Source organism: Penicillium argentinense (genome assembly GCF_028826775.1).
Source record: "Penicillium argentinense strain IBT 30761 chromosome Unknown utg000006l_segment0_segment0, whole genome shotgun sequence".
In the NCBI taxonomy this organism is placed as follows: Eukaryota; Fungi; Ascomycota; class Eurotiomycetes; order Eurotiales; family Aspergillaceae; genus Penicillium; species Penicillium argentinense.
Genome location: NW_026622665.1, coordinates 293,777 through 305,956, shown reverse-complemented (window position 1 = coordinate 305,956; position 12,180 = coordinate 293,777). Strand labels below are relative to the sequence as shown.

At 47.6% G+C, this 12,180-nt stretch overlaps 2 protein-coding genes across 2 annotated transcripts; one reads left to right on the top strand and one right to left on the bottom strand.

Annotated features, from left to right (window-relative positions):
* Window positions 1-2,180: 2,180 nt before the first annotated feature.
* On the bottom strand, window positions 2,181-4,051 carry N7532_007240 (FAD-dependent oxidoreductase; the record flags this gene model as incomplete). Its single annotated transcript, XM_056619733.1, has 3 exons — window positions 2,181-3,146; window positions 3,203-3,732; window positions 3,793-4,051. The coding sequence occupies 3 exons, from the start codon at window positions 4,049-4,051 to the stop codon at window positions 2,181-2,183; spliced, it is 1,755 nt and encodes a 584-aa protein (XP_056473099.1).
* Window positions 4,052-10,658: 6,607 nt separating this feature from the next.
* N7532_007239 (SRR1 family protein) lies at window positions 10,659-11,940 on the top strand (the record flags this gene model as incomplete). The annotated part of the gene is made up of 3 exons (XM_056619732.1): window positions 10,659-11,005; window positions 11,075-11,701; window positions 11,769-11,940. The coding sequence occupies 3 exons, from the start codon at window positions 10,659-10,661 to the stop codon at window positions 11,938-11,940; spliced, it is 1,146 nt and encodes a 381-aa protein (XP_056473098.1).
* Between the last annotated feature and the right edge of the window lie 240 nt (window positions 11,941-12,180).

Sequence of the window (12,180 nt, the reverse complement as noted above, 5' to 3'; positions counted from 1 at the left end):
GCCTGCATCGCTAAGCCTGTCCCTTGGAGGGATTACGCCCGAAACAGTCGGTCTCAGCTGCTCACATGACTAAAAATTCTTCTTTGAATCCACCTCAAGTGCGTAACTCTCCGTACTGACATCATCAATATATCGGCCCTGGGGGGCGGGATCGACACCTTGGGGCTGCATCTGAGTTGCCGCATTAGGCAAGGCCGGAAATGTTTTCCCCACTTTATGCTTGGTACCCGGGCTTAACCTGACTCAAACCTGACAGCAAACATGTTGAGCTGAGGAAGATCTTTCTTTTGGGGCTTATGTGTGGTCCTGTAGGATTTCCCATCGTCCAGCCGCGGGTCTTCGGGTTCCCACGGGCTTAATAGCCACTAAGCTTGATATAGTTACATAGGATTAAGCCGTATTTACGCAAGGAATCTTGGACTCCAATAGTGAATGTCAAAGGCAGCTGAAATGAGGTGTCATGGATGGAACATGCCCGAGGATCCACAATGTACCTCGGAGCCTGAGGGTCAGTTGGAGGCTAGATACTACACGGCCCCCTTTGGTTTACGAACGGTCATCCCCATGCTCTACAGCCAGGCTGGTGACATTATATCTGATAGAAATAGTGGAAGGTGGTGGACTGAACATGAGGTCATGGATGAAGAAGCTATCTAGACTATTATTATTATTATTATTAATCCTCCGGCTGTGCGCAGCCTCAGGCTGCATGTAGCCTCCGTGCCAGTTATGCTGAGTCATCTATGTACATGTGGTTCCCTCTCACAAGGCCTTCTATGTCTCTCGATTCAGTCGGTTGGTTGCCATGGCGAATTGGATGACAGACTTGACAACCTCCATATTGGGAGTCCAGTTGTTTTTGGATTCAAGATCTTGTCCGGTTGGTCCATGGCTTGGTGACCTCCCATTCAGTGCGAAGGATGTATCTCTATATCCATTTCACATTGTCGCTCTCATCTCGCCCCGGTGTGGTTCCCATAGTTTACAATCAAATAGAAAGTGGTTAATGGTTTCTGATCCTTTTTGACATTCACAGGTGTCGTCTAGTATTTGTCCAGTTTGACACAAGTATCGATTTGGGCGAGTGTGACCCGTTCGGAGCTGTGCTAGCGTAGCGGCTTGTGCCCTGCGGAGTTGGTCGTACATATCTTTGGTGTGCTTTCCAGGAAGTGCTGCATCAATCGCTTGTTGTGCTTACCAAGTACAGGTCGTCCAATTCTACGAATTCCGCTGCTCGTAGGTGGTTCGCTTCAGTTCAGCTGGAATATGTAGCAGTAAATCAAAACAAAAATTCATAGAAAGCAAAGTAGCTAGGTAGCGTAAGCACTATATTGCCAAAAAAGAGGCATCAGAAGTGTATACAAGGATGATGAATGCAGAGGTTGGCATAGTCCAGGAGCAACGTAAGAGAGCAAGGAAGCCAAACCAAAACGGGAAGCCGTTTAAGGTCAATTGCAACGCTAAGAGCAGGAGAAAGAGGCCAATAAGATAACACAGTCTGCAACCAACGAGAAGCGAGAAACCGCCCTAGAATGGGCGAATCAGAGGCAAGCGAAGGTGCAAGTCTGGCAGGCCAGCTTTCGCAGCAGAAAGCCGCGTCCCTCACGTGTAGCCATGGCCGAAATACCACCTTTCACTCGTTCCTCGTTTCAGGGCATAAGGGCCGTTTTAGCATCTCGGCCAGTGCCGACTGACGAAGCTCCGCGGTTCTGGCGGCTGTATGGTGTCGGTGATGGCGGCAGAGATGAGTGTCGAATTGACGTGGCGAGGCGGTGTAACCGCAGTCGATGAAGATCCAGATCTGGTATGTTGCGTTGTATGTAAAAAGATCCATCTCGAGATACTGAACTGCCTGAGCCTCGCGCGGAGGATAGTAAGTGAATAATATCTGGGGCTGCAACAGAGACACATGGGGCATCGAAAGGACGCGAACGCGATCCCAGTCACGGTCACCGACGCGTCGTGCTAAAGGGCGCCGCCATTATGCCTACACGGGCCATGAAAAGAAGCAATAATGATATAGAAGGACGTATTCGCTCGAGTTCAAAGCTCGCGCCCAGGACTTCCGCACACGCACCTCAGGGGACGGGAGCACGCACGCGGACAAGCTGGTCAGTCAATCAAGGCCCAGTAATTCGAGCGAGGGCTATTTTGTTCATGTACTAGGGTATAAGAGGCCATCAAACACGACAAAGCCCATCGGAATCCCAATCCTCACTACCAACCCCCTTTCGAACGATGAATAAATCATGTGGATCTCTGGATGCTTTGATGGCCCGCAACCGAGGGTAATTGGTGCCCCAAAATTTTTGCTGGAAATCAGGTTCGTCGGCATCGGCCTCATTCAAGTACGCACCCATTTTACCCGACTCAAGGGATTCGAGCAGGGGTACTTCCTGGTCTGTAATGTTGGCGGCAATAGCCGCCTGCTCATCGAATGTCATATTTGGACTCATAAGGCGGGTGATCATGAGATGAACCATTGTGTCTCTCCATGCGGGGTTGAGTCCTGACTCGATATCACGGTTTTTGGCAACTTGGCCCCCGGCAACGATACACCCTATAACCGCGTCTCCTGGGCGGAATTTAAGGCTTGAGACGGCTTCAGTAAGTTGTGTAGAATTTGCCGACTCAAAGAAAGACCGTGATACCAGGCGAGAACCCATGCGCGCTTGCATGCCAGTTGTGTCATTTCCACGGAACAACGTTGTATACAAGCCAGATAAAGATGGAAATGACACGACGTTGAGTGATGGCTCATATCCTGTCGCTTTCCTCAAGTCCGACCTCAACGGCGACAAAAGCTTTCCAACCGCGTCTGTGCTTGTCTGATTGACGAACGCCAGAAAGAGCACAAAGGTCGACAGACTCTGGGAGTTAGGTACTAGAGTGATGGGTATCATTACATAGTACCCTGAGCCGCCATTATCATTTAGATAAACAATGTGTTTATGAAATGCATCTGAGCCTTTCCAGAAGGGTCCATTCACACTCGTGGTATAGTTTACGGTGGCGTATACCACGGGGTAGTTAGGGTATGCTTTCACAGTTACGCTCACCACTACCCCGAAGCTGCCGCCGCCACCACCGCGCAATGCGAAGAATATATCGGTATTTTGGTATGGGTTTGCAAAGATCAGCGAGCCCTGGCGGAATATCAGCAACCAAAAGCGACCGGTGAACGCTTTCCTCAAAGACTTACATTGGCCAGAACAACCTGGAACTCAAGGGCATTATCGCTTGCCATTCCATGAAGCCAACCCAGAAAAGAATGGCCTCCACCCTGAACATATCCACCAGCAACGCCAACGGTGTTTGCCGACCCTCCGACGACCATGACACCTTTAGAGGCCAGGAACGAGTACATTTCGTGCAGCTGAACACCAGCCCCAAGGGTTACAGCCTTAATACCCCCGGGCGCACTCATTCCAGATGGGACGGTGGGCACGAACTCATCGATGATGGAGATATTTTTGAAATTATGAGTAAAAATTTGCAAAGAGTTTGGCGCCGAAGAGCGTCCAAGAAAGTCGTGCCCTGTATTTCTGATGACAAGTTTGATGTTGTGGCGTGCCGCAAATTCGACAGCCTTTTGAACATGTTTTGCCGTCTGCACTTTGGCTGAGTAAAGTGATACACGGCCTTGTTTACACGGTATTGACATGGGAGACTCGATATAGCATTGTTCATCTTCTTTGGGCCACGCTTCCCAGTTTTCCCATTGGAGAGCACCTAAATGCATCAGTACATGGCTCTTGAGATAATAATTCTTTGGGCTTCTTGGGGCCTTACTTGGCTGGGATGATCTGTAAGAAGAATTGTACGCATTGTCTTTCACGATTGTGCATTTAGCAGCATTGAATTCAGTGTCATGGCAAGGATAAGCAAATGGTTTCACTGCAACTAGATTCCCTTCAATTGAAGAATTGAGAGCAGCCCAATTGGCTTCGGTTGGCCAGCATGGTTGATCCGGTTGGCAACGACAGAACGTGGCATTGACCAAACCACCACCGGTTATCAGCACACAAATGCTGAACGACCATACCTTCATGTTGCCTATAAAAGTCCGGTTGATGGGCGATCTGTATTTTCTTTGCTCAATTATCTCGGTTCGTAATATCAATAATAATAATAAGATAGAAGAGTGATCCGTTGTATTTTGTTGAGGTGATGCCGAGGATTATGTAACCTACAGGCAAGGGGCAACACGCCACGAAATGCTATCGAAGAATGTAAGATTCTTATATGGCAATGAAATGCACTATTCCCATTTTACATAACATTAAGCTTCGTAACATCAAAGCAATGTTGTTGTTTTGTCTATGTCAGAAATTTCACGTTCATCGCTACAGTTTTGTCGAGTAATTGCTCGTCACTCTGCGTGTGGCTAGCTAGGAAAACGACCTATGAGCATTAACTATACCTGGTAAGCGTCCAACGTTTTAAGCTCACAGAAAATTGCGGTGTCTCCCAACAATGTACGCCTGTGCACACTCCAGCCCCTTGCATAATTGGTCTATCGCATTCCGAAGATATCTCGCGGCGAGACAAGGCACCAGAAAGTCAAGTTGCTGATCTGTCATACCGACCACATTTATGCATGAGAAATATGTGTCTCATCCAATGGCTTTACGAGATACTTCAGAGAACCATGGAGATAACTGCAACCTCAAAAAGCTCCAACCCTCAATTATGGATATTTCATTTTGAATTATGCTCAATGACGTTGAATCAAAAGACCATAAAAACTCCGGGCCGCACGTCTGATTTGGTGTTGTAATTTCACTGGAATGATTAGTTGTTCTGTAACTTAGGAGGGAGTACAAGGAAAAAATCTTTCACATGATGAACAGACGCCTTACTTGGCGGATGCTGTCGGACTTTCGGATATCGGTATCGACTAGTACTCGTGAGGGGCCAATTGACCCATCTCAGCGATCGATTGATTGACTGAAGAACTATCTCTCGGCTCCCGTTCAGGATGCCATATATCCAGGGTTTTTTAGTGTGTTACAGCGCTGCTTTTCCGAGAATACCCGATTATCATACAAAACAGGTAGGAGATTGGGTATCTGCTGAATCATCCTGCTCCTGATTGTAATATCAGTCTCTCCGATCGACATTATCTGAGCCCAAGCCTTTCTCATAGCCCGCTAGTGCTCGCCGGGACATTTTCTCTGCGCCTTTCAGGATCAACACAATTGAGATATCTTGCAGGCTTATGACTTTGCGGGTGTTTAGACACCCTATCTGTGTGCTGATATCTTCACTGCCTCATTAGTACAGTTATTGGTACGATGATATTGACGTGCCGAAGAATATATGCATTTCATATCTATGGATATTGTCGAAATTCAAAGTACAACGCGGTTCGCAATAATGCCCGCAAATGAATTCGTTCCAGTCAGCCGGTGAGGTTAGTTCCGAACTTTGCAGCAGTAGCTACGCTACATCTCCTCTACGACGAGGCCAGCGTGCGGAAAGTGTCCCTCGGCGCTTATAACCCTCGCACTAACGACGTCAACACCATGGAGGAAATTATCGAATCCTTGATCCGGGTTTTCTTTGTAGGATTGCCAATTATGCCGAAGGGCCTTGCGCTCAGCAAAAGTCTCAGTAGGATTCAAATCAGGAGAATATAGAGGCAAAAACAGTAGCTTTACGCCAGGTTCAAAGCACATCTGATCAATTCGGCCTGAGTGATGAAATGATGCGTTGTCCATGACTAACACTGACTTTGGCTCGGGCCATTTCCTACAGTGCTGGAGAAGCTCCTCGATAAAGTCCTCAAAGACGGACGCGTCAGTTGAACCCTGAAACACTCGAGACAAAACAATGCCGTCTTGCGCAAAAGCAGGCAATATGTGATTCGTATGCTTCGATATCAACAAGTATTGATAGCCCTGTAGTGAGCTGTGTTACTATAATGTATTTGACACCTTCACAGCCACTCCACAATACTCATGCAAAACACCACGAACCGTTCAGGCTTGCAGCTGACGGAAAATAAAGAGGAGGTGCCGAAGGAAACAGACCAATATGTCATTTGGCACCCAGCGGCATCTGGCAGTTGTCGTTGGGAAAAGAACAAGAAAAAGCTCTCCAACGCAAGACCACTCGCCATCGCCAGGTGGGACCAGATAGAACTGTCATAGTCACACCGACATGAGACCCTCTCATGCGAGAATTGACTAAGTGGTTTGGCAATATGTGTATATTCCGGACCGCTCTCAAAATGCAGCTTCCAATATGGTCAGGCTTGCACATAGTACTTCTGGCGGGAAACGAGTGTTCTATTCTACTGTATAGATGAGGCTGTCTCGCTGACTTCATTGTGGTGTCTGCCTTGTGACTCCCTTTCTTCTCTCTCCACCAACACCTCCCCCTTATTCCCCGACATCTCATCAATCACCACCTCATGATCTTTCTTCCAGTCTTCATACGTCCGATACAAATGCTTTTGGGCCTCCGGATGGTTACGATAGTATGTCTCATGATTGATCTCACAGACGCCATCCTCCTTCCCCTTGTGGTCGACGCAGAAAGCCCGATCGCATAGAAGACATAGCTGGGTTGGGAGGGTGTCTTTAAGGTGTGGCTTCCTCAATCGCATTCTGTTATGGACGTGGCAGGATCCAGCATTAGATACATGGCTCTGGATGGTTCGTCAGCGTACAGAGTCAGTATAAAAGCGGGTGCGTGGTGGAGAAACGGACCATTGTATAATGTTCAATAGAGATTGTGTTGATGGGCTTTGAAGATAGGGTCTTAGGAAGAGCGAGCAGTGGAGGATAGAAAATAGAGGTCTAAATGGAGAGAGATTGCTTAATAGCTTCTTGAGGTTGCCAGATGGGCTAGACTCAAATTGGGCGCTGTTGCCCAATATGAGCTGGTTTTCGGTGCAAGTCTTGGCATAAGCAGCGCAAGTCCTTGTTCATGCGCAGGGGGGTACAGAGTGCAACGAATAAACACTGAGCCACGTCACACTTTTGGTCTGATCAGATTGCAAAGCGGACTATCCCACTACCGCAACCACCATTAACACCTCTCCAGGGCCAGACGAAAATACGTCATCCTTGTATTTTCCCCGCCACGGCACCGTACTGTACTATTCCTTCGAGAATGGGCGACCATTCGACACTTTTTGTCCGTGCACCCACAGCAAAGGGTCTATCGACCAAAGAGAGTGGAGTTTTATTTAGTGTGCTCAAGGAATATTCAGCATCCCCATATGCCTGGTTTCAAGCATACTCTTAAGGCTCGCAATGACCTTTTTACCGAGTCTCCCACCCCATCGAGCCGCTAACCAGACCATCATAGAAAATGCAAAATTTTACGACTTAGTAACTTATCACATGGGGGTTGGTGCGATGCACTGCCGTTTAAGGTTGACAAAATCCCGAGGTGTTGTTTCTCCGGTCTAATCGAAGCGACACCATTCCCATGCTCAAGTCACGTGACCCACTCGTTGTGTCAACTTCCGTATAGTATCCGACCAATTGGAGATATCCCTCACTCTGTATTTCCATTACCCCTATTCACGCTTTTTAACGTAATTCACCACCGAGCTGACCGCACCACCGAGCTGACCGCTTACCCACTTTTTCGCGTCCAGACGCGTCGTCCTATCTTTAACCATCCACCATGCCACCAAATCGCTCTCGATCAAGCCGAAATTCCATTGAACAAGAGGGTCGTATCCTCCTAGCTATTCAGGCTATTAAAAATGGAGATAAATCACCAATTCGTGTACTGGCACGGACTTATTCAGTCCCATACTCTACGCTTCGAACACGACTTCGCGGCACCCTAAATCGCGCCGAATCTCGCGCCAATGGCCATAAATTGACAGAAATCGAAGAGGGTTCGCTTCTTAAGTGGATTATCTCAATGGATACTCGCGGTGGAGCACCTAGACCGTCGACGGTGCGAGAAATGGCTGATTTACTACTCGCGAAGCGCGGTTCAACTAATATCGAAGTCGTTGGCCCAAATTGGGTTACAAAATTTATTAAACGGCATCCTGAGCAGCTAAAATCGCGCTTCTCACGACGATACGACTATCAATGCGCAACGCAAGAGGATCCAAGAGTTATCCAGCAGTGGTTCGACACCGTACAAGCTACAATTCAGCAATATGGTATCGTTGACGAAGATATCTATAATTTTGACGAGACTGGCTTCGCGATGGGCCTTACTGCGACCGCAAAAGTCATTACGCGGGCGGAATACTACGGTCGGCGCTCGCTTTTACAGCCCGGAAATCGCGAGTGGGTTACCGTAATCGAATCAATCAACGCAAGCGGGTGGACGCTTCCACCAACAATCATCTTTAAAGCTAAGCTATACCATTATGCTTGGTTCGACAATCTTCCAGGAGACTGGCGCTTTGAAGTAAGCGCAAATGGGTGGACGACAGATGAAATTGGGCTTCGATGGCTACAAAAATGCTTTATTCCAGCGACAAATAATCGCATAAAAGGCAGATATCGACTTCTTATCCTTGACGGTCACGGTAGTCATTTGACACCACAATTCGACGAAATCTGTGCTCAAAACAATATTATATCGATTTGTATGCCACCGCATTCATCACACCTACTTCAACCACTTGATATTGGTTGTTTTGCATCGCTTAAACGCGCGTACGGTAAGCTCGTCGAGCGTCAGATGCGTCTTGGTATCAACCATATCGACAAGCTTGATTTCCTCGAAGCATATCCACTCGCGCGCATTGAAACATTTAAATCAGTTACGATTCAAAATAGCTTTGCAGCAGCTGGTTTAGTGCCATTAGATGCCAACCGAGTGATATCAAAGCTAAATATTCGGCTTCGTACACCTACACCCCCTCGGAGCCGACCAAGCAGTCGATCTAGCGCTTTTAGCCCAAAAACCCCAAAAACAAGCATTCAAGCACGTCGTCAAGCTTCATCAATCAAAGCTTTTCTTCGTCGACGGTCGCAAAGCCCATTACTTCGAGCATATCAAGCAATTGACCAGCTAGAGAAAGGGTTCCATAACGTCCGTCAAGAGCTTATAATTCTCACGAAGGAAATCCAGGATTTACGCTCAGAGAACGAGAAAAAGAAGCAAAAAAGGGCACGTACGCAGAGACGAGAAGCACATCCCACAGGCCTATCAGTCCAAGAGGCCCAAGAGCTCTCACAACCTATTGAGCAGCCTATTCCTTTGGTTCAGCCCGTTCTGCCCAACCCAGTTCAACCGGTTCAAACTACAGCAGCACCCCCCTACAGAAGCGTCGATTTACCTGCTCTATATGTGGTGAGATAGGGCATAAGTCAAATAAATGTTCAGTTAGATAGTTTTATTAATATTACGGCGTTTTGGTTGATAAATACGCTATTAAATAGGAAGAGGGCGGGTGAGCGGTCAGCTCGGTGGTGCGGTCAGCTCGGTGGTGAATTACGTTATGGTCCAATTTAGTTACATAAGCAATGCCGTCGGATCATCCATAGACCCGGTTTCATGCAGTATTCGTAAGGTAATGCCGACACGTTGACAGCGAGTAGACCTCGCCAAACGTGGGTTTGGGTCGGGTTTTCAATTTCTTTACCCGCCCACGGGTAACCCATCGCGGGTTTTGACCTTGGTGAACCTGTTGATTTATAGTGATGCTTCAGTGTTCATGTTGTTTAGGGGAGTTGATTGTTTTAGATACAGGTAGACTGGTGAACAGGTATATAGGCATGCACGTGATCCCAGCCCACATGATTATCCCAGTAACCGTGATATTTCAACAGAACCCGCCCGTGGGTTCTTGGCGGGTACCCGCGGGCTGCCCAAAATACCCAAAAATATGCATAAATCGTGGATAAACTCGATGAGTCACCTAGTGTAATTTTGGTAATTTATTTCTGTCACGCCTTAAGGTGTGTGTTACGTCGAAACATTGTACGCTGACGGCATGGAAATATATATTTCCTGCAAAGGGACGACCTCCTTCATCCCACCACCTCTACATCCCAAGCGATCAGGGGCCACATCCATGAATTCACGAGAATTCAATGAGTTTGAGCTTTGTGAGCCACCTCGAAATGATTATTTGGAAATTAATAAATTAAATCGGCGACACACACTTTCTCAGCGTCTATACAAAGTCACTGTTGAAATATCACGGTTACTGGGATAATCATGGGGGCTGGGATCACGTGCATGCCTATATATCTGTTCACCAGTCTACCTGTATCTAACACAATCAACTCCCCTAAACAACATGAACACTGAAGCATCACTATAAATCAACACTAACAGCGAGTATATTCTCAGGTAGGCGGTGGTGGCCCCCTCTCAAGTATCTAACAGTAGTGCTGTCGAGGTCTTTCATGTCCTTTACTTTCAAAGAGACACTAGATTCGATAACGGTATCGGGCCACGGGCACCTAAAAGCGGGACCAATCATAGATCTACACGAATGGGCAGCAGCCACGCGTGTTTCCAAAATGGACTGGAGCCAAGTCAGCTTGCGTCTCTCCACTGAGGCTGAAGACGCAAACCCCGCACTGACAGCATCGGTCTTCTGGAAAATTGAGCGAGCTTTCTTAAGACTGTATCGTCCTAGTCACGTTGTCTATTGTAAGGAAATAATATTCTTAGCTCTAAATCCTCCCCAGTTCACCAAGACCTATCCTATCAACATGAATGACGCCATGGATGAAGAATACGAGACTATCATGAACTCGACCTCACAACAGTCTTACACAACCTGGGCAGTCATTCAGGGTGCTTTGATCGATCCACGTGAAACAGAAACCAAGGAACAGGCGATCGCCCATATCGATACACTCTACGAGTCCGGCATCCCCTTCTTTACCAAGCGGGCAATCCGCGCATTTTCGGAGCAACTTAAGACTCAAACCACCCCTGGAGATAAAATCATCACCAAGGACCTGACCGGTGCCAGAATCGAATGGAAAGTGAAAGTTGGAAAGTCTATCGACCTCATATTCGGCGAGGATCGGGAGAACAGGAAGGAGTGTGTCTAGTAAGATTTCCGCCCATAATTGATACTTCGAGTGGGTAGTCAATCGAATCGGCAGTTAACAGCATCCAGTAAAGAGCCTGGAGTGGGGTACAGTTCTAGATCGTCCCTTAAAAAGTCGTTGGACTGGTACGGTGTTGTGGACTCGGCTTACGAACCCCTGTGTTTGATGTACCGGATATGCCAGATTGACTCCGGCAGTAAGACCAAGGAGATCATTCCTTATAAGGACACAAGAGACTGTGACACGGTGGCCAGGGATTTCCGAGAGAAGATTCAGGCCTGGGAAGAAAGCGAAACTTGCCGGCGTTTCCAATCGATTTTGTCTTCAGAGGTCAGCAGCCACGATATCAAGAAGATCGTTGGGCTAGCTTGCGGTAGTCTGGCCTTACCAAATAACGAACATGCTGCATACCAAACCGCGTTGCTTGTCACTGTGAGAAAGTGGCTGAAAGAGCGAGACCAGAACGAAGATATCTTTTGTTATATGCAGGACCCAATGAACACCTCGGTTGACAGGGAGGTTCTCGCGGATATCGGGTTCGAGATGATTGACGATCCACGCGGCTGGCTTGAAATCGACGAGCGATCGGTCGTGCTTTCAGTGGCCCCAAATGTGCCTGTCAAGGAAATCATCGCGGACACCGCTAGGCCCGCCATTGTGATATGGAATCGGGTTAAGAATGATGACAAGGACTCGTGCGTGTACCGAGGTACAATATGGGGGACTTGAGATTTGGGTTCCGGGAACTAATCTGCTAGCTAGGACTGACCCTGACTCGCCCCGCGTTCGGAAAATGATGACAGGTTACAAGTTGCATGAATTTGGAGACGAAGAGACATGGTCCGACGTGGTAATCTATACCCGGGAATCCAAGGCTGCCCCAATTCCCAGAGAAAACGGTACGTTCCAGGACTCCCCCCTTGGCGATGAATAAGGACACCGGGTTATCAAGACTTTGAAATATCAAAATATCGTTCATATAAATTTTGATCCAGTCTCGACACCAAATCAAAGTGCTAAATATAGGGCGTAGGAAGGCAATATCAGTATTAACGACACCAGTGATAACCGCCACGCCTTCAGCACACTTTGACAATGCCACAGTGGACAGGAGTCATCCGACAGAGCTTCAACTTTCACAACTTCCTAAGCTTCATCAACTAGCTTTAAAAGC